We start from the raw sequence: 21,591 nt of genomic DNA, 5'->3' as shown, positions 1-21,591 counted from the left end.
CTGGCCCTCACCTAAGCTGGGTAGTCTCGGCGGCCTGGACTGATCAAATCATCTACCACTTTGTCCCACATCCAGCACCCACATGGTGGCTCACAGCTGTCTATAGCTCCAGTTCCAGGAGATCCAGTACCCTCTTCCAGTCTCTGCAGACCCTAGACATATATGTGGTGCACAGACATACACATCATGTATATTCGTATGATCAGATACGTATCTAGAAAAACTCTAACTCAATGTTATGTGTATTTCCTTCTGATCTTTTTTCGAAATTTCTGTTAGAATCATCCATTGGCTCCAGAATTCTTTTCAGGGTTACGTCCAAATTCTGTCCCAGAGCAGGGGACCTGCTTTTTGCAGCTGGGCTCAGACTCACACTATGCAATCCGGCTTCTGTTTGTATCCCCATGCTTTTCTGCACTCACATTGCTTGATGTAATTCTGATCAAAAAGAATTTACAGAGTTGTAAACTCCTACCAGTATAAACCCAAGCAAAGCTTGAATCTTGAATAATGAATGCTAGGCCAGCTCTCCATCAGAGGGTCACTGGTCTCCCTCCCTGCTTTCCAGACTGTTCAGGAACAGGCTTTTCACACCCCAGACAGGTCAAGCGACTCTCCCTCTCGCACGTCTTGTCTTTTCTGATTCCTTTTCCTAGGGCAGGATTTATGGCTCTGGTCTTAAGGGCACTTGCTTTGCCCAGGTACCCAACAGGATTTAGATTTCAGTCCAAGCACTTCACTGCACATACTATTTTCTGAACTGTTTTCTACTGGACTATAGCCTATAGCCTGGTTGAAATGTGCCAAGGAGCTGAGTTTTCACTTACACTTTAGTAATTTCATTTAAATCACTGCCTGTGACCGACATTTACTGGTAATGGACAATACAAATCCATACCATAATTATTGCTTACTTTCTTTTGAACGAAAAAAAAGCATATTTCTAATTACTATGTCGTTGCCTTTCACAGAGATGGTACTTTAAATATATTTAAAGTATTTTAAAAATACTAGTCATCACCACCCCAAAATATTGCAATCCTAAATAATTAGAAAATTTCTAATTCCACATAAAATAAAAAGGCAAATATCAATACTCACCCATAAAACAAATTTCAAAGTCATGGGCTGCAATCAAATGGATGTTATAAAACCTATCTCTACTGTTAAAGGCACTTACTGAAGATCCAGAATTCTCCGTTTATTCCTGGAGCTTTTTGTTACTGAAATTCCATCACCGTGTGGCTAATTTGGGCCTTTGTTCTCTTTGGCTCCTTTAGCAGTGTGTCCGACTTACACACACACACACACATATATATATATATATATATATATATATATATATATATATACATATATATATATACACACACACACTCATAATATATATAACTAATAATATATACTAATGTGCCAATTTTAAAAAAAAATCATTAAATGCATGCAAAAGCTGTGTGTATGTTATGTGGATAAGTCTCATATACACAGCAGTTAATGAGAGACTATGCAATAAAATTGACTAAATGTGCCTTGCTGAGTAAGATTCTCTCCAGCCAGAGACCAAAAGCTTGCTCCTGAAGATTAGTTTCATCTGCTTCCCACCCACTTTGAAAGGTATGGTGAGACCCACACTGAATCCTTATTTAGGCAATTATTATGATCATGAAAATGTAGCCTGAAGGTGTTTCCCAAAGAGAAAACTCCAGTAATAGCAGAGAATTCTTGGTTGCCGTTGAAATATCAGATGTCAAAATGATGACTTTCATTTGAGAAAGTCTGTTATAACTTCGGTATTTTTTGTTTTGGTTTTGTTTGTGGTTTTCTGTATGCATTTATTATTTACTGTGTGCATGGGCTACAGCATGCACATGGAGAGCAAAGGACAACCTGCTGGAGAAGTTTCTTTTTTCACCATGTGGGTCCTAGAACTCCAACTCAGGTAGTGAAGTTTGGCAGCAAGCACCTTTACCCGTGAGTCAGGTTGCTTGCCCGTTTCTTTGTTTTAAGGTAGGGTCTCACTAGGAAGCCCTGGCTGGCCTCGAACTCACCATCTCCTGCTTCCATCTCCCAAGGCGTGTGCCACCACACATTACTTTTTCATGATAGTCAATTATTTATTTACATTTTTCTCTTGATTTGGGGGGCAGCGACAGGCCATGTGGAGGTCAGAGGACAGCTTAGAGGAGTCAGTTCTCCTTCTACAAGGTGGGTTCCAGGGACTGAATGTAGATAGTCAGGCTTAGTGGCAAATACCTTTACCCACTGAGCTCTCTTGCCTACATGGTTTCTTTTCTAACTTCTAAGCCCCAGTTGTCCACTTTGCCCTACAACCATATTTAAATATTCTAGCAGCGTCGTAGTTTGTTTCTCTGTGGCTGTGATAAAACATTAACCAAAATTAACATAGAGATGAAAGGGTTCATTTGACTTACACTTTCTGATCACTGTCCATCCCTGAGGGAAGCCATGGCGGGAACTCAAGGCAGAAACCTGGAGTCAAGAACTGGCGCAGAGACTCATTCCTCGTGGTTTGCTCAGCTTGATACAACCCAGAACCACCTGCCTGGAGGTGGTACTGCCTACAGTGGGCGGGGTCCTCCTGCATCAATCATTCATCAAGAAAATGCCCCACAGGCTTGCCCACAGGCCAAACTGATGGAGGCAATTCCTCAGTTAAGGTGCCCTCTTCTCAGCTGGCTCCAGCTTGCGTCAAGTTGACAAACAAAAACAAACCAGCACAAATAGTAACACATGCAGTAATTCTATCGACTGTATTTTATTAGCCTGCATATTATAACAGGCAACATTCAAAATATTGAATGATTAAACAAATATTTTAGGTTTAGGGGAAAGCAATTTTTGAGGTGACCAATGAGCAAATTGTGGTCACCACTGGTCATCTGTTTGGCCCAAGTGCGTGGATTCTGTGCTGGACAGAATTTTAAAGAGGTTCTCCCCCAAGACACTAACCTACATTCTACTGTGAAAGGAATACATACAGAATTTTGGCTATCATTCAGCTCACCCCAAGACAAGAGTGTTAGTCTATACTACGCCAAGTGTTCATGGTCTCTCTTAACACGACAAGGTAGACGAGCGAAGGCAGTTGAAGAAGAAATGTGACCGAAGGAGAGGTCAGATTCCAAGCTCAGGGAGCTTCTCTCACACCATGGCTAGCTCCAAGATCCTAATGTCAAAGGCAAGGACTGAAGAGATGCCTGGAGGAGCAGAGGGTGGCCCACAGCTAACGGTCTGATTAATAATGAGATCCTCAATCCTATGAGGAACTGAATTCAGCTGGCCTCATGCTTACAAGAACATGGAAAGTGCTTCATCCAGATTCTTCTGATGAGAGCCCAGATTGCTGACGCTTGGCCTCTGACCTTGTTAAATCTGGAAACTAGTCTGACATCCTGGGTTTTCCACCTAAAAATACAGAGGCTATAAGATTGTTTCTTTTAAGATGCTAATTTGCAGTAGTCACAACAATCACAGAAAACTACTACAGATACTAAATTAATCATGTAGTGACCAAGAAGGATATAGACATGTGTGTCAGCTTCTGTACCTGTGTGTTTAGCCATGATCTAATGTGGTCTCCTATCAGTATGCAATGGAAGTCTTTATCATTGTTCTCCACTACTCAGCTTACTCTACATAAAAATCCAATTTAAATTTATATGATAGGAATAAATGTTATAGGGGAAAAAGCTTTTGCTTTGATCCCAGTGCTTGATGAATACACAAAATACAACCAAGATAGAATGAGTTTCCCAGGGATGTTCCGTGTCTCATCATCTCTATGCCTGTTTCCTAGTATGTATAGACGTACTAGGCACTTACTTGAGTTTGTATGTGCTGGCTTGTCTTGTTATTTCAAGAAACTTTGATTTTAAACTTGTTTGTTGTTCGTGTTTTCTTTTAGATTCTGCTTTCTCACCCTAGACTGGAAAATCCAGTGAATATGGAAGCAGCCCAACTGCTGATTAACAATGAGTCTATGTACAGAACAATAATTCACAAACTTTTCCAGCCAGAACCACGAGGTAAGAATTAGTCGCGTGGTTTTCTTTGGCAATTAGCATCTATACATGAAACATTTAAAAGCAAGTAAGTGATTGAGCAAATAGTTGACATGGAAAGGATATTTTAATATTTGCTGTATCCATTCTCAGTAATAAAATGACATTAATTTTTTTCTCCAATCAGTGTGATCCTTTTCCAATTTTTAAATTTTTTATTTATTATTAGGTTATGTGGTTTTCATGAGTGGATAGACACAGCACATGTGTGGAGATGTGAGGAACACTTGAAGGAGGTAGTTCTCGCCTCCTATCATGGTTCCCCATTATTAAACTCACGTCATCAGGCCTGTGTATCAAGTGATTTCCCCCTGCAGAGCCATCTTGCCAGCACAGTGTCCTCCTTTTGAAAATATCATCGAAGATTTTAAGCTCAGTGTATTTACAGGCTACAGTCATGTAGATGGTAGAGATGGATGCTATCAATTAAAGTTCATCTACGAATTATCATATGGGTATCTAACTCTTTTTCTTTTTCTTTCTTTCTTTTTTTTTTTTTGAGACAGGATTTCTCTGTGTAGTTTTGGTGCTTGTCCTGGATCTCACTCTATAGACCAGGCTGGCCTCAAACTCACAGAGATCCGCCTGCCTCTGTCTCCTGAGTGCTGGGATTAAAGGTGTGCACCACCGCCGCCCATCAGGGCATCTAACTCTTATTCTCACATCTGTAATGAATGTTTCCCAGACTCTACTTGGAGTACCTCAGATGTCACCTCTTTTCCTCTTGTTGAAGAAAATATTCAGCATTTTTTTTCCTGGGCATTTCTTTCCCAGATCTTCTTCCTAATGGTCCTGTGGGAATGATATTGGAAGCACTCCAGTCTTCTACTTCACTCTTGATATCCTTGGGTTTCTGCCAGCATCCTCCACTCTGTGCTGGCTCCTTCCATCTCCATTGTTCCTGTGTTGTCTCCCCAGTCAGCTGAGCCCAGAGGGCTTTCCCACAGGCAAGCAATGAAACATAGTTCTTTCTTACCTACCCGCCCCTCCTAGGAGCATGCAGAAACCTTGCATACTAGTGGAATTGCCTCTCCAGCCAGCAGACTTTGATCACTTTGCATACTTTTCTCTCATATTTTTACGGACCCCACCCCCACTTTCTTTCTAAGACTCCACACTTCGAAGTCCATTCATAAGGCTTGTAAGAGCTTGTACCATCGTGATCAAGTTGTTTTTCCTCCTCCACAGGCTTTTGGATCTGATACAAATGAAGCAGTATTAATCAGAAGTCTTCTCCAATACCTCAAGACATGTGTTCATTTTTTTTTTTTCAGAGTTCTTCCAGCTTCTGCTGGTACTTTTGAAGTTGATTGGTACATAGAGGAATAGCATTGCTTCACTGTGGCATCATTTCTGGACCTAGCAGGATTCTGTACCATCCATAGACACATTCTCTGGAATAGTATTTGCTCTCAGTAAATATAAGATGAATGACGAGTATATACCATTTCACCTTTCACTGAAACTTACTATACCCTCATTACAAAGAAATATTCTGTATGGCCAAGTTGTGTCCATATGCTGGTGAATAGCAATTTTTTTAAAGCTGGGCTTAAAGAATTTTCTACAATAAATGACTCTATAAAATACATTCCAATTTTGCCCTGCCTTGGGATAAACTTGAAATCAAAGCTAAGTATAGTGGTACACACCTGCATTCCAGTACTTGGGAAGCAGAGACAGAAAGACAGTGAGTTGAAGGCTAGACTTAGCTATGCAGCAAGACCTTGACTCAAGTACAGACAAGCACTAGCTTACTCTCCCTTTTTCTGTGATTTAAAAAAAAATCTTATAAATGCAACTTAAGGATGAAAAAGTCTTATTTGGGTTTATAGATGGCGGTTAGAGTCCACTGTGGTGGCGAAATCACAAGGATAGAAGCATGAAGTAGCAGGTCACATTGCATGTACAGTCAAGAGGCAGAGAGCAATGCATGCTGGTACTCTGCCAGCCTTCTCCTATGTATGCAGTCTAGGCCCCACCCCCAGGAAATGGTGGCACCCACAGCAGCTGGTTTTACCCACCTCAGTTAACCTAATCAAGAGAATAGCACATAGGTATGCCCAGGCCCATCTTCTAGGAGATTCTAGAGCTCATCAAGTTGACAATAGAGATTAACCATTGCAGCTCCAGTCCCTGTCAATATGACACCCAATTACATCACTTTCAATCAATACCTTCCACCTCTTATCCCTAAACTCTCATGCTCATCTCATGATGCAAAATAGAATCCAACTTCAAAAGTCCCCATAGTTACTAACAGTTCCACCAATGTAAACGTCCAAAGTTCTCGACTACAAAATAAAGACAAGTTTAGTACTTCTAATGTACAATGGCACAGAATAAGCATTCATATTCCAAAAGGGAAGAATGGGGACATAGCAAGGAACGATCAGATCAAAGCAAGACCCAAATCTAGCAGGAAAAACACCAACTTCTGCAGCTCCATGCCTGGTATCTGGAGCTCATAACTGATGGGCTTCACAAGGTTTCTGCCCCCTCTCCTCCTCCAGTGCTGCTGCCTCCAGCCTATATAGAATCTCTCATACCAGCTCCATTCTACACCTGTAGCTTGCCTTGGTAGACAGCCCATGGGTCCTGACATCCCCAACATCCTGACATCTCCCTTATAACTTGGGCTCCACCTTTAGTGCCCATTCAGGGCCTCCTTGCAGGACTCCAACCCTGCCACACTGTCTTGCCATATACACTGCCAGGAACTACGGATCAGGACTTCCTGACTCCCTCAGTCTTGCATCTCTCAGACTTGTAAAACCAGTGCCACCTAGGTGATACTGTGGAGGTCCGATGAGCCTAGGGAACCCCTTCTCTACTCAGTTGCTTTTGAGGAATACCAGTTCTCAGCCAGCTTTCTCAGGTTTATACGACAGGACACAAGCCCCAGGTATAGTGCTAACCATAGTGAGTGAGCCTTTCCACCTCAGCTAACCTAGTCAAAATAATCCCTCCCAGGCATGTCCAGAGTCCCATCTCCTGGCTGATTCTAGATCTCATCAAGCTAACAAGTGAGACTGACTAACCCTGAGGTCAGTCTCCTTTTGTTCTACATCGGTAGACGCCATCCTTACAGGTGCCCAATTTTACCAGCACACCATTCAGAAAAGCCAGCCAAAGCACCAAACACCCAGAAAACAGGGAGTGGACCAAATAGCAGTCTTTAGCAGTTGTCGCCATTTTATGTGCATGTAATAGTATAATGTGTAGAAATCAAAGCCAGTTGATATGCATTGGCTGACTTGCCATCTTGGCTGTTCTGGGAGCAGAGTCTCGAACCCCAATAAAAGGAATGACTTTGTGAGGTTGATGGGGGGAAGCATGCTGATTTGGAGGCAGCATCTGCTTCTCTGCAGCAGGAGGAGGAAGTGGCAGGAAGCTTGCTCAGTGCTGTATTAGACAGAAGTACATCTATGTGTACTTGGGTGAGAACTACACCAATAGGAACTAACTGCATGTCAACACTTGCAAAAAGGTCTCTGCAAGATTATAAGAACCCTCACTTCTATATTATACCTTCAAAATACTACTAAAGAAATCCAGGAAATACATAGGAAGAGTTATCGTCACATCTTAGACAATGTAAATTTGGGTCAGTACATGAGAAACATGAGGCAGCTTATTTTACGATCTCTGGAGGCATTAACATTAGAGGAGCACTATGTCCTCTGTGTCCAGTGTAGTAGCTGACAGGGGGATGGAATAAAAATTAGTAGAATGAGTGAATGAAATTCCCACAAATTTAGATTTAGATTTTTCCTTCATAGTTTACTTAGTACTTGAAAAGGCTTTTAATCATCTTGTCCTCACCACCTCATTCTCCGGGGAAGAATCCAAGGGTGAGGGGATTAGATGAAAGTCACATAGCACCAGAGAATCCACACAGGCATTTCCAGTCTATTGTGCTTCCAAGTTTAATGGAGTGAATGCTTCTTTAGGGTCGAATGGAAAGAATTTGCATGTGTAAGATGGCAGGTCAGTGTGATAGCCAAATTCAGTTCAGTGAAGAGGTTCCCGGGAAACCCTAGCTGCTTAATGGAAACCATCAGTAGGGAATGTGCTTCTACCAAGCGTCTGTTACATAGCTTTATCCTCCGTTTGGAGGGCCCTCATCTCAAATACCTGTGTGCTCCTCTTGGAACATCACATTTCCTAGGGCTGAAGAAACTGCTTAGCTCATGCAAGATCAAAGACAGCGGGAAGGCACTTTCCAGACATCTGAAGCGATGTCCTGCAAAGGGAAGATTTCGTCTGTGTGCTTCCAGAAATCTGTGGTCCTGACATCTACATGTCAGTCAACCTGTCCTAGGTCTTCTAGGCAGTAGCCACTGGAGTCCGATATTTGCAGGCTTGGCCCTACTTTGCACCAGAATGTATCTTGACTACATTGGAGATGTTTTCCTCGATAGTGTTGGGAATCAGTTTATCCTAAGCCCCAGGCTGGGATGTGACAAATAGACATGCAAATGTCACTCATTCCCGCAGGTTCTCCCTCAATAACTTCAGTGTTTTTCCAGCCTGCAGAACAATCCGAGCTCTGAGTTCAAGCTTGTTTGCTGGTGACCCTGTGACTGTTTCGTGCCCTAATAGGCTCCTGTCCTTGAGATTTGTCTCCCTTATCTAGAGTGCTCACACGTCCCAGGCTGCCCGGGACCATGGCGATCGAACCATCCCTAGTGACCCCTTTTACTTGCAGTGTGCTGGTTTGGACAATGAATTATCAGTCAGCTGACAGGCTCCTAACTGACCTTCCCTAGAGGCAAAGGCTGCTGGAGTTGCATCCTTCATGACAGACAGTATCCTACAAGTCCTCAAGCAGTTCTTTAACTCCAGTTGCTTATAAGAATAGATGGAGTCCTCTGGTCAGGTATTAAACCCCCCATCAAAATGGTGCTCTTCTACAGCCACCCCCAGTGTGGCTTTGGTCGAGCTAAACGGCCATTTTCAATGTTATCTAAGAGGCTTATTGCCTGGTTCGGCCAGAAATAGGACCAGAAGCCACTCAAGCACCTTCGAACGGACACTTGCTAGTCATGAAAATTTGGAGAAAGAAAGGTCTGGAAAGAGCCAATGTGTAGCAGCTGTTTGCCTTCCAGACTGATGACTGGGGCCTTGGAGCTTGTCATGAGGGGATTTCATCTCAGCTCTGTGTCTTTTGTTGTTTCTCAGGCTGTCCTTGTGAAGTTTGCTTTCTGAGCGCTTAATACCGTCAAATAACATTTATCTTCTGAGTACCGCGGTTGCTTTGACGTTTTTAACATAAGGTTTATATAATTTTAAAAATCTTTGCTTGAAGGAAAAGCTTGAGTATAGAAATAGAAAAACGGAGCAAATGGTGACGAATTCTTGTGGACTGATTGTTTTTGTTAGCCGGGTGTCTTCGTGTAGCTTTTGATAAAGGAAGATCGTTTTAAATTTCAGATGCTAATCTAAATAAACCACATGATCATAAGCTGGCAGATGAGTCAGTAAACTACCATACATAACTGGCAGATGAATCAATATCTGAATATAGAGAATTACAGCAGTCCGGGGGATTATAATACTTTTTTATATCATGTACCTTTTCAAAACTCGGTTTTGAAATTAATTGCTACGGGATATAGTTTTTCACACAAGTCCACACAGAAGTACCCTGTCTAACACAGAGTGAGCAAGCTTTCTGCCACCTCTTCCTTCTGTTCAAAAACATTCTGTTCAATTTATACTTAGGAAAAGGTCGGAAGCATTTGATTATCCAGTTTAAGCGCCCAGTTAATTCACTGATTTATTTAAATTGTTATAACATAGAGTAACTTTAAAGAAAATTTTCTCTGCACAGAAAGCTGAGGAAGTTTCATAGGATTGTGAGTCTCCATTTTTATTTTTTTGGATACGTGCGTCTGGAGGCATGTGGGGTGGGGGTGGTGTGGAAATTCTCCTTCCCCTGGAAAATGTATTTTCTAGACACCAGGGGAAAGGAAATTTAGTCCGGTGACACTGCTCCCTTGTCACATAACAGAAACTTCAGAAGCATCCCTGAGACCCAGTGACTGTAGCTTTCTCTCACGCATCCTGTCACTTAGGGCGGGGATGCAGGAAGGGAAGATGAAATGGTCCTCAGGAAGGGAAGCTGAAATGGTCCTCAACGTGCATCTCCTCACTGAGACTGCCCACTGCATAGCTTCTTTGCCTCCTTGTGTTTGAGCGGCTCACACAGGCCAGGAACATTTTAGCGAAGTGTCTAAGTTGTTAGTTTTAACTGAAATCTTAGGTTTATATTTTCGTCAATGAAACATGTTTATACCTTTGAAAGACAAAAAGTAGAACTCAGTTTTGAATTTCAAGACCTTATAAGCCTGAAGCAGTCATCCTTGAGTGTTGCCCCCTGGAGGCAGCAACGCTCAGCGTGCTTAGCTGTTTCTTCTGGCATAGGCAGCCACATTCCAGATCAGCTTCCCTGCTGGCTATTTCTGAGATTTTCAGTTATTAGTTGTTATTTATAGACTTTATCTTACGAAACACAAAGATTGACCCCTTATGATTCTATTCACATCTACATTTCTTCCACCTCATAGTTTTGGTTATAGCAATATGTATGTTTTTAAAATTTCTTAATACTTTGTAATTACTTTGTACGTGCTTTTAAATTACTTTAAAATGCTTTGTAAATATTTCTCACAATTCAAACATGATTATCTTTCTTTTCTTGTCCCAAATGGCCTGACTTTTTTTTTCTTTCCCTTGTGTAGTTGGAGTTTTCTCCAGTCCTGCCTGGCCCGTGATCAAGACAAATCTCTCTCACCCACCGGTCCTGTAGCCACTCAGACCCAAATAAACACACACAGGCTAATATTATTTAAAACTGCTCAGCCATTAGCTCAGGCCTACCACTGACTAGCTCTTACACTTAAACTTAGCCCATTTCTGTTAATTTATATGTTGTCATGTGTGCCGTGGCTTTACCTCTGTGCCTGTTATGTGTTACTCCCTGGACAGCAGACTGGTATCTCCTGACTCAGCCTTCTTGTTCCCAGAATTCTTTTCTCTGCTTGTCCTGCCTATACTATACTTCCTGCCTGGCTACTGGCCAATCAGTGTTTTGTTTATCAATCAATCAGAGCAACACATTCACAGCACACAGAACATCCTACAGCACCCTTGCTTTTGTAAAACCACTATCTATTCTTCTGCTAAACTTCCTGGTCAAACCATGAAATAGCTCCTAGTTATATGATCAATAGTCCTCCCTTATTTTTGTTCCTGTTGTTTATTTCTTAGGTTAGTGCGCAAAATAATGTGCTTGGTTTCATCAAGGTGTCCTCATACATAAGCATCCTTAACTCTTTTTTTCAACTGTTCTCCTCTCCCACTGCTCTCCCTATCTCCTGCATTTCTCTTACATGCATTACATTGCCCTCTCTATTCCCCCACCTCCTTGAGGAGCATTTCCTCTGTGTCTTGTGATCTGACTTCTAAGTGTGGCTTGTTTGACTTAACACAATAATTTTCCATTGTACCCATTTTCTTTTACAAACATAAAAATCCATTGTATATGTAAACCACATTTTGTCTTTTCATCTGTTGATGGACATCTCAACTGGTCCATTTCTTGACTACTATCAATAGCACAGCTATAAGCATAATTATGTCAGTAATTCTGAGGTATGTTGACTAAGAGCCTTGAGAAATGTATTCAGCTTTTTGGTGAGTCTCCATACTAATTTCTATAATGGTTATATAAATTTATATTCTTGCTGGTGATGAATGAATAAGGATTCCACTTCTCCAACATCCACACCAGCATATATTCTCATCTGTCCCCTTGATAGCCATTCTAACTCGGGTGAAATGGAATCTAAGAGCAATTTGAATTTACAGTCCCCTGAAAACTAAGAATGTTGAATATCTTTTCAAATATCACTTGGATTTCTTCTTTTCAGGGTGTCCGTTCAGTTCCTTAGCTATTCCTTGATTGGATAAGCTGCTTTGGGGTTGTTTAATTTTCACAGTTCTTTATGAATCCTATGTATTAACCCCTTGTCTGAGGTGCACAGGCTTTCTCTTTACTCCAGTGATTGTTTATTGTGATGTGCAGAAGTTCCTTAACTTCATATAATCTCCTTTGTCAGTTTTGGGGATCATTGTCTGTACTATTCCATATTGTTGTATTATACAGAATAGAATTCTGTGCAAACCTTGCCCATGAATGTATTTTGAAGTGTTTTACCTGTTTTTCTCCTGCACTTTCAAGGTTTCACGTCTTACATTGAGGTCTTTAATCTGTTTTGATTAATTTTTTTGCAGGGTAAGAAATGTGAATCTACTTTCATTCTTCTGCATATGGAAATCCAGTTTATCCAGCACTGTTTGATTAAAGGGCTATTCTTTTCTTCAATGTATGGGGTTTTTTTCTTAAGATTTATTTATTTAGTATACAGAAGAGGGCACCAGATCTCATTACAGATGGTTGTGAGCCACCATGTGGTTGCTGGGAATTGAACTCAGGACCTCTGGAAGAACAGTCAGTGCTCTTAACCTCTGAGCCATCTCTCCAGTCCCCCAATGTATGTTTTTGATGGCCTTTAAAAAAAACAACAACGATTTGGTATCTATTGCGGTAGAGGGTTCTTTCTGGGTCCTCTGCTCTACTACATTGCTCTACATGTCTGTTTTTGTGTCAGTGTGTGGTGGTTTGAAAGAAAATGGCCACCAAAGGGAGTGGCACTATTAGGAGGTGTGGCCTTGTTGAAGGAAGTGCGTCACTATGGGGGCGGGCCTTGAGGTTTCTTTTGCTCAAGCTTCCCTCAATGTGGCTTTCAGTCAACTTCCTGTTACCTGCCTATCAAGGATGTAAGGACTCCCAGCTCCATCATCACGTCTACCTGCATGTAGTCATACTCCCAACCATGATGATAATGGACTGACCCTCTGAAACTGAGCTCTCTCAATTAAATGTTTTCCTTATAAGAGTTGCCGTGGTCATGGTGTCTTTTCACAGCAATAGAAACCCTAACTAAGACACAGTGCCATGTTATTTTTGTTACTATGGCTCTGTAATATATTTTAAGATCAGAAATTATGATACCTCTAACATTTCTCTTTCTGTAAAGGATTGCTTTATCTATTCAGGGCCCTTGTGTTTCCATGTGAATTTTAGGAGTGGTTTTTCTAGTTCTGTGAAGAATGTCATTAGAATTTTGGCAGGAATTACCACGAATCTGTAGATTATTTTTATATTAATTAAGCCTATCTGTGATCATTGGAGATCTTTCCATATTCCTGTGTTTCCTTCAGTTTTTTCTTTGGTGTCTTAAAGTTTTTATTGTGGAGGGCTCTCATCTCTTTGGTTAGGCTTTTTCCTAGTAATTTTTTGAAGCTATCACGAATGCGATTTTTTTTCCAATTTCTTTCTCAGCAAATTCACTGTATATACAAAGGTTACAACTGTATTTGCATGTGAACTTCTCCTCATACACAGGCCCATGTGTTTGGACACTTGGTCCCCACCTGGTGGCACTTACTGGGAAGGTTATAGGGTCATTGGGAGCTAGAGCCTTGCTGGAGGAAGGACATCACTGGGGCTGAGCTTTGAAATTACATTGCTGGCCCCCATTTCCTGTTCTCTGCTTGCTGAGTGTTGATGCAAAGTACTGAGCCAGCTTCCTGCTCCTGTTTTCCTGTCTTCCCCCATAGAAAGACTGTTCTGGAACAGTAAGCCAAAGTAAGCCCTCTCCCCATTAAACTGCCCCCCTGGGGTATTTTGTCACAGCAACAGAAAGGATGCTAATCTACTAATCTACTAATACAATTATTAGTTTTCTAGTTGATTTGGCATCCTGCCACTTGGTTCAAAGTGTCGTCTGCTCTAAGAGTTTTCTGATGGGGTATTTGTTGTCTTAAATAAAGATTCAGGTTGTCTGAAAATAGAGATGATGTGACTGCTTCCCTTTGTATTTCCATTCCTTTCTTTCTTTTTAATGTTTTTTTTTCATTTTATGTGTATTTAGGTGTTTTACCAACATGTATGTCTGTGCACGGTGTGCATGCAGTGCCCAAGGGGCCAGAAGAGGGTATCAGATCCCCTGGGAATGGAGGTAAAGGTGATTGTGAACCACCATGTGGGTGCTGGGAATTGAACCTCGGTCCTCTAGTAGAGCAGCCAGTGCTCCTAACCTGTAAGCCAACTCTTCAGCCTCCTTTTATTTTTGTTGTCTGAACAGAAGACTTTGAGCACTCTGTTGAATAAAAATGCATAGACTGAGCACCCTTGTCTCCTTCCAAGTTTTAAAAGAAATGTTCTCTGTTTTTCCTGTTTAGTTTCATGTTGGCTATAGGTTTTTCATATAACCTTTATTATGCCAAGATACATGTGTTGTCTTCTTGCTTTCTCTCTCTCTCTGTCTCTGTCTCTGTCTCTCTCTGTCTCTCTGTCTCTCTGTCTCTCTGTCTCTCTCTGTCTCTCTCTGTCTCTCTGTCTCTCTCTCTCTCTCTCTCTCTCTCTCTCCTCTCTCTCTGTTTCATGCTGTTGTATCAACATGTGAACTCCCAGTTACTGCTCACCTCTCTGTTGCCATGGCCCCCAACATGATGGTTATAGACTCGAATCCTCTGTAACTGTGAGCTTATGGAAGGAATTAAATGCTTCCTTCTATAAGATGTCTCGCTTGTGGTGTCTTATCACAGCAATAGGAAAGTAATAAGATACAGTTAAGGAGCAAAAGATTGGGAAAAAAAAGAAAAAATGATTTCCCAATAGGGAAAACGTTCAAAAAACATAATTAGATAAACAAAAGGAGAATAATAAGTAAAACCACCAGTATTTCAGAGAAAACATGTCAACAAGGTAGAGTCAAAGTCCTGCTGAGTGTCAGCGGTGGAAGAGGAAATACAGCAGGAAAAACAAGGAGAAAAAGTACTCGGTAATAGAACAAATAAACAGAATTAGAAAAATATATGAAGGAAGAAACAAATAAAAAGATATAACAGATTAAAACTGCTGCTGAAAATGTTTTAAGTCAAAAAGAGTATCACACTGAAAAGAACAGAGCAGATCTACGGGGTGGAAGCAGCCGATTACTGGGTCCTGATCGTCTAGAGCAAGTGCTGGTCAGCTGACCTTGTGGGCTGTGCCTCCCTTTGGTGTGTGCTGTTGTTTCTGAGTCTGTACCGGACAAACAAGGGATATCCATCAGAGTGGTCTCCACAACAGCCGTTTTCCTTCAGGGACCTCAGCTGGGTTCGCATCCTTTGGGCTAGGCAGGGTCTTTCACCCTCCCAAGACTCCCCAGACCTTGCTCTGGGGAACATTTTAGCTCAAGGGTGTCTCCCCTGTATGTTGGGAGTGTAGGAAGTAACAACAACACTAAGGTGAACAGGCAAAGGACCTGCCTTTGAACTGTCAACCCTCCCTGAGTATTGGTGACTGCTGGGGCCAGCTGCTGTGGACTTCAGAGTCCTCAGGCTCTGCAGTGGTAAATGACAACCTATGATTCCAGAATTTGACCCCCTTCTGACCTCAGGCTCAAAGCCATCAAACTCCAAGGACTTCTTAGTTGATGACCTGGGTTCCTGGACTCCAAACATAGGGCCGGCTCTCCTCCTCCTCCTCCACTTCCCAGCCTGAGCTAGCCTCCTACTGCCTGCAGCTTTCAACCCTCCGAGTGTGGCTCTCCTGCTCTCCACTGCCCCTCTGTGCCTCCCCCCACCCAGGGGCTTGACAGTTGTCTTTCTAACCTGTGGGCATCCCCTAATCTCTGGCCCTCAGGGTAGCTCAGTGGTTAACAATAGAAGGGCCCAGCTGCTGAGTGACAGAATGGAATCTCTCCTCCACTGACTCTATTCCAAGGAATCACTGTCTCGCCAACATCTGTGACTAGATTTGAGGCTTGTGGGAACCATGGGCTTGTTTGGAAGGTAGGTCTGCCTGTCTGTTCCTGCCTTCTGAGTCCCCTCCCCAACCAGGGATCCATGCCAATGCAGCTGTAGCGTGTTCGACTTGTCTCTGGGTGTCATGGTGTGGCTTTCTTTCCCCCCACCCCCACCCCCTGATCTTTCCCAGTACCCTTCACTTCCTTCAGGAATTTCTGAAGCTTTTATCTCTGTTTCTCTCATTGGGATGAAGTCTGTTTTCTTTTTGCTTCATCTGAACATCTCTTTCACAGTCCCTCAGAGGAGGAGTCTTTACTTCTTCCCACTTTCTGTCCTCCACACTCCTGTGCCGTTCAGCCCTGAGTCTCCATGACTGTCTCCCAGAGGGTCAGCATCCTCCCTCCTTTCTGAGGAGGGAATCCCTGTGGTTCTCTGGGGTGAGGAAGGTAAGTGCAGGTCTGTGCTCTGCCTCTGGCCTCTCCTCTCAGAGTTACCTGGCACTTCTGGCCCCTGAGTTCTTTCTGGAACACAGCTTGCTGTCTGCCGCCTTTCCTCATTGCTCGGTTAGGTTTCAGATTTCCGGGACCTGCCAACACAGTTACCATTTGACATCTGCTTTCCATCTTGAAATTTTTTCTTGTCATTTTTCTTTGACTTCTTCGATGTTTTGTGCTATACTTTTTTTATCCCTTCACTGTGATTTTATTGAGATTTTGGAAAGAACGTACACAGCACCACATGTTCCAGGTCCAAGTCACCAGAACCCTGTTCTATTTTCTCTTTGCAGAAAGAGAGGGCAGCCTAGGGTTATACGAAAAGTCACAGAAGAGTTTCAGGTAAGTTTCTCTTGATCAACGTCTCTGTCAATTTTCAGCCAAAACCAATATGAAATGATACTGACTTTACAGTTTCCAATGAAAACATTAAAAAAGATTTACGTTTATTTTATTTATGTGTATGTGGGTGTCTGTGGAGGAGAAAAGAGAACATTGGTTCCCTGAAGCTGTATCTTTGTGTGATTGTGAGCCCCCTGATATGGGTGCTGGGAACTGAATCGCCATTCTCTGGAAGAGCAGCAAGTGCCCTTAACTGCTGAGCCATCTCTCCAGCCTCGAGTTTTATGTCATTTAATTTAGAGAGGGAATTATTTGTTTCTCTTATAATAAATATTTTTAGGAAGAATGTGGGAAATTATTGGGTTTTTTCTATTGAATCTACCTTTGATGTATCTATAATGAACTGATCTATTTTGTTTTTTATTTTTTTAATGGAAGAGAGTGCTACCAATGGAATAAGCATAAGCCATTGTAGATCACACCACTCCAAGCATATTAGGAGAAGATATGGTTAACCTTATCTCAGAGACCTGAGTATCTGTCCTTTCTCTTCTTCCTTTCTTTCTTTCTTTCTTTCTTTCTTCCTTCCTTCCTTCCTTTCTTTCTTTCTTTCTTCCTTCCTTTCTTTCTTTCTTTCTTTCTTCCTTTCCTTCATTCTCTCTTTTTCCCTTTCTTTCTTTCCTTTTTTTAAACGGGTTTTATATTTTGATTTTTGTGTGTATGAGAGATGGGGTGCACAGGAGCACAGTGCTGGCTCCCTCTGATGGGGAATGCCAAGGGATTGTGAGCTTTGCAGAGATTTCATGTTGGGAATCAAACTGGACCTCTGGAAGAGCAGCAGTCCCCTTAAGCTCTGAGCCATCTCTCCAGCCCCCGCTGTAAGTTTTAAGAGACAGCCTGGCAGTGTGGCATTACTTTGTCTTTGAGCATTTGAGCAAGGTGCAGTCTACAGAGCCTCCCAATTTGTAAATACTTGATAAAAGTATGCCAGCCTTTGCTTTCTTGCCCTCTAAACTTAAAGCCAATTAGCCAGTCTTAAAGTCATGCTTGATTTAGCCCAGGTTTCCTTGACTGCCATCGCATAAGGTAAACAAACTTTGGCCACTTAAGTGCCTTCTGTTTATGACACAGTCCTAAAAATGTGCAGAAAGATCGTGCACAGTCCAGTGCACTTGAGCCACTTGGCTGGGGTTCAGTGAAGGTGCTGCTGTCCACTCAGCCTGCCATCTAGAGCACATTCCCTATCCTGATCATACTCTGGTCAGCACCGTACACACGCTGTCTCATCATCTAGGAACCATGGGTATCCTGGAACAGCAATGTTCTTGCTGCTTGTGGTTGAACTATTTGTGGTATCCTTCACACAGTGCCAACATTAACCAACAAGTCCAGAGGACCTGATCAGAAGGTTGCCTCTGGTTTGGTTTCAGCAGTTCCTCTGAACCCAGACAAGACTAAATAGCCCCGAATCAGGTCTGGTTTAATCAAGCTCACTTTGTGCAACCTTGAATTCTCTAGAAAAGTCTTCAGGTAGGACAGGGCTAGAGAGTCAGGACTTCAGGAACGCTCCATGGTTCTAGGATATATCTTGATGAGATTGGTTGTGTGGGTTCCCATGTTTTCCCCTGATATGCATCTTCTGATGTACAGCTCAACTGTGTCTTCTCTCTTTGGGTCACTCATGCTTTGTTTATTGGTGTTTGTGTTTATGTGTTCATGTGGTGTGTGAGAGAGAAAGAGAAAGAGAGAGATGGAGAGAGGGCAAAGAGATAGGTCTCTCTTGTTTCTGCTGCTGAACAGTATACTAAGGAAAGCTAGCCTTTGAGCCTGTCTGCCTCTCATCTGTCTTGAAGAGTCCTGGGGTTAAAGATGCATGCTGCCACATCAGCCTTTTTTAGCAGCGTTCCCAGGGATTGGACTCATGTCCTCTGAGTCACCTTGCTGGACCCTACTTTTTAAATAACGTATCACAATGAGGTCTTGCAGAGATTATTCAAAGAGAAATACTGCTCTTAGCAATGTGACATCTAACTCGTCTGTTTGGAGCTTTGCATTAACTTTATGAGCAAGAAGAAAAGATCTACGTATAGAAATGTGTTCCAGAAGTGTGGCCTCTGAATACAAAAGACCAAACAAAACTCAAGCAGAATCTGATCAGCTGTGCAGAACATAGGCAGGGAAGCAGGGGGGTTCTGTTGATGTTGGATTTGGGGGTTCTGTTGATGTTGGACTAGGGGGTTCTGTTGATGTTGAAGTAGGGGGTTCTGCTGATGTTGACTAGAGGGTTCTGTTGATGTTGGACTAGGGGGTTCTGTTGATGTTGGACTAGGGGGGTTCTGTTGATGTTGGACTAGGGGGTTCTGTTGATGTTGGACTAGGGGGTTCTGTTGATGTTGGACTAGGGGGTTCTGCTGATGTTGACTGGGGGTTCTGTGGATATTGAACTAGGGGGTTCTGTTGATGTTGACTAGAGGGTTCTGTTGATGTTGACTAGGGGGTTCTGTGGATGTTGAACTAGGGGGTTCTGTTGATGTTGAACTAGGAGTTTCTGTGGATGTTGAACCAGGGGGTTCTGTGGATGTTGAACTTGTGCAATCAGTGTGGATTTTTGCATATCGGCTAGAATGCCATTCACCAGTTGTGGCATAATCTTTTCCATGGAAGGGCAGGTACTTTATTTGTGTCTTTAAAATTAATTCACTGAACACACTATCCTGTATCAGACACTATACCCCAGTGTTGGGGATACATCCCTTTAATGTGTGATCCCTATACTCATTAGCCTTGTATTCTAGAATACAGAGCTCTCTGCAGGAAAGACAGCAGGGACAAGGACAGTGTAGAAAACATATTCCACCAGGTGCCCAAGGCCACAGGGCAAATACTAGTAGTATAGCTAAGAAGGAATTTGAGGAATGCTAAGGTCAGAGTGAGTTCCATTTGAATGAGTCACTTTGAGCAGAAAACACACACACACGCACACACACACACACACACACACACACACACACACACACACACACACAGCCTTCTTTTCTTTTTAAGTTTTTTAAAAGTCTGTACTTTTTTGTTTTTAAAACCAAGACATGATCTCAGTATCCACATTTTGCAGGTGCAGTCTGGTGTTTTATTGAGCTGTGACCATTTATTGTTGAGTTGCATCAACACACTATAATAACCACAAAGGCAGATGTAAGCCCGAGATGCCCAGGCAATGTTGAGAAGAAATAGCTTCCTTGACAGGACATGGAAAGGAACATGTAGAGACCTGCTCTCAAGAGGAGCCCAGGTTGGAGGTCATTTCTAAAGGCAGGCCAGGAATTCCCCTGTGGACTAGGGAGCAGGGCTTTCTTTGCAGAGGGTGATGTAGAAAAGCATGTGTCCCACAAACTGCTAAACACAGTAGTCCCTGCTTACCCACAGGCAGTGAGCACATTCCAAGACCCCCAGTGGAGGCCAAAATCACAGACAGTACCAAACTCTGTGTGTGTGTGTGTGTGTGTGTGTGTGTGTGTGTGTGTGTGTGTGTGTGTGTGTGTGTGTGTGTGTGTGTGTGTGTGTGTGTGTGTGTGTGTGTGTGTGTTTGTGTGCATCTCCACCTATACATCTGTATTAGTCACTTGTCTTGTTGCTATAACAAAATACCCCACAAAAACAGCTTAAGGAAGGAAGGGTTTTTGGGCTCCCAGTTGGAGGGAGGGAAGTCATGGTGGCAGCTGGTCACATTGCAGCCAAGAAGAAGAGAGCAATACATGGTGCTGCTTAGCTGTCCTTTTCCTTTCAAAGATGTTTTGGGACATGGGGCTAGAGAGATGGCTCAGCAGTTTAGAGCAAGCACTTGCTGCTCTTGCAGAGGACCTGGGTACCATTCCCAGCATGTACCAGGACTAATCACAGGTAACTAAAACTGCAGAGAGCAAACCTATGGGTCTGGGGCAGACTACTGCAAATTATTTTTTCCCAGATGACATGACTGTGTCCACAGTTAAATCCAAGCAAGTAGAGAAATCTTGAAAGTCAATGAATATAGCAAAGACTCTAGGGACAAGAGGAATATTTAAATAAACTATATTTAAATAAATAAATAAATTTAAATAAACACAACTGTCCAAATAGGTAAAAAAAACTGCCTTTGAAACTGCTTACCACCTTCTTATCTCAGCCTCCACAATGCTGAGGTTCTAGAGGTGTGCCACCAGCAAGAAAATTTCTACATGTCATTGTAATAGTATCACAATGTAACAAAGATATATAAGACACCTATACTGAAATCCACAAAATATTTCTAAGATAAAAGGACATAAGGAGGAGAAACATCCACTACTTGTCTCTTTAAGGGCTCCAATATATATATATATAGATTGTTCCCAAAGTATTTACTCCTACTTAAGTTGAGTTTTTTCCCCCAGAACCTTAGAAGCTGCTTCTAACACTTGCCTAGGAGTGTAAAAGGATGACCATAACAAGGCAGTCAAGATAAGAAAAGTGACTGACCTGAGGTATCAACATGTGCCGTACTAGAATGTTGCAATGAGCCTCACTCTGATTCAATCCTGAATGAGTGCACACATTGGGGTGAGAGTGTGTGAGTGTGTGTGTGTGTGCATGTGAGCACATGCATGCATGCATGCATGCATGTAACCACGTGCACTCATGTGGTGGCCAAGGGAAGACATTGGGTGGATTGAACATTGGATGGATCACTCCATCCCTCTCTGTCTTATTAACTCGAGACAGGGTCCCTCACTGAACCTGGAACCTGCCACTTTTTGACTAGCCTGGCTGGCCAGCAAGCCCTAGCTATTGCA

General features: G+C 42.5%; 1 protein-coding gene across 3 annotated transcripts in view; it reads left to right on the top strand.

The window, feature by feature from the left end:
- The window catches only part of Ube2u (ubiquitin conjugating enzyme E2 U), a 60,621-nt gene that overhangs the window by 9,648 nt on the left and 29,382 nt on the right, over nt 1–21,591 (top strand). For 2 of the 3 annotated variants that reach the window (XM_052717426.1, XM_052717427.1), the window contains exons 5-6: nt 3,926–4,046; nt 16,735–16,783. In XM_052717426.1, the coding sequence (XP_052573386.1) occupies nt 3,926–4,046; nt 16,735–16,783 (170 nt within the window). The remainder of the gene's footprint in view (nt 1–3,925; nt 4,047–16,734; nt 16,784–21,591) is intronic. The other variant, XM_052717428.1, reaches the window with a different exon arrangement.

This window comes from Peromyscus californicus, unplaced genomic scaffold (genome assembly GCF_007827085.1).
Source record: "Peromyscus californicus insignis strain IS unplaced genomic scaffold, ASM782708v3 Scaffold_5__1_contigs__length_169319896, whole genome shotgun sequence".
NCBI classification, from domain to species: Eukaryota; Metazoa; Chordata; class Mammalia; order Rodentia; family Cricetidae; genus Peromyscus; species Peromyscus californicus.
This window is presented reverse-complemented; position numbering and strand designations above follow the sequence as displayed.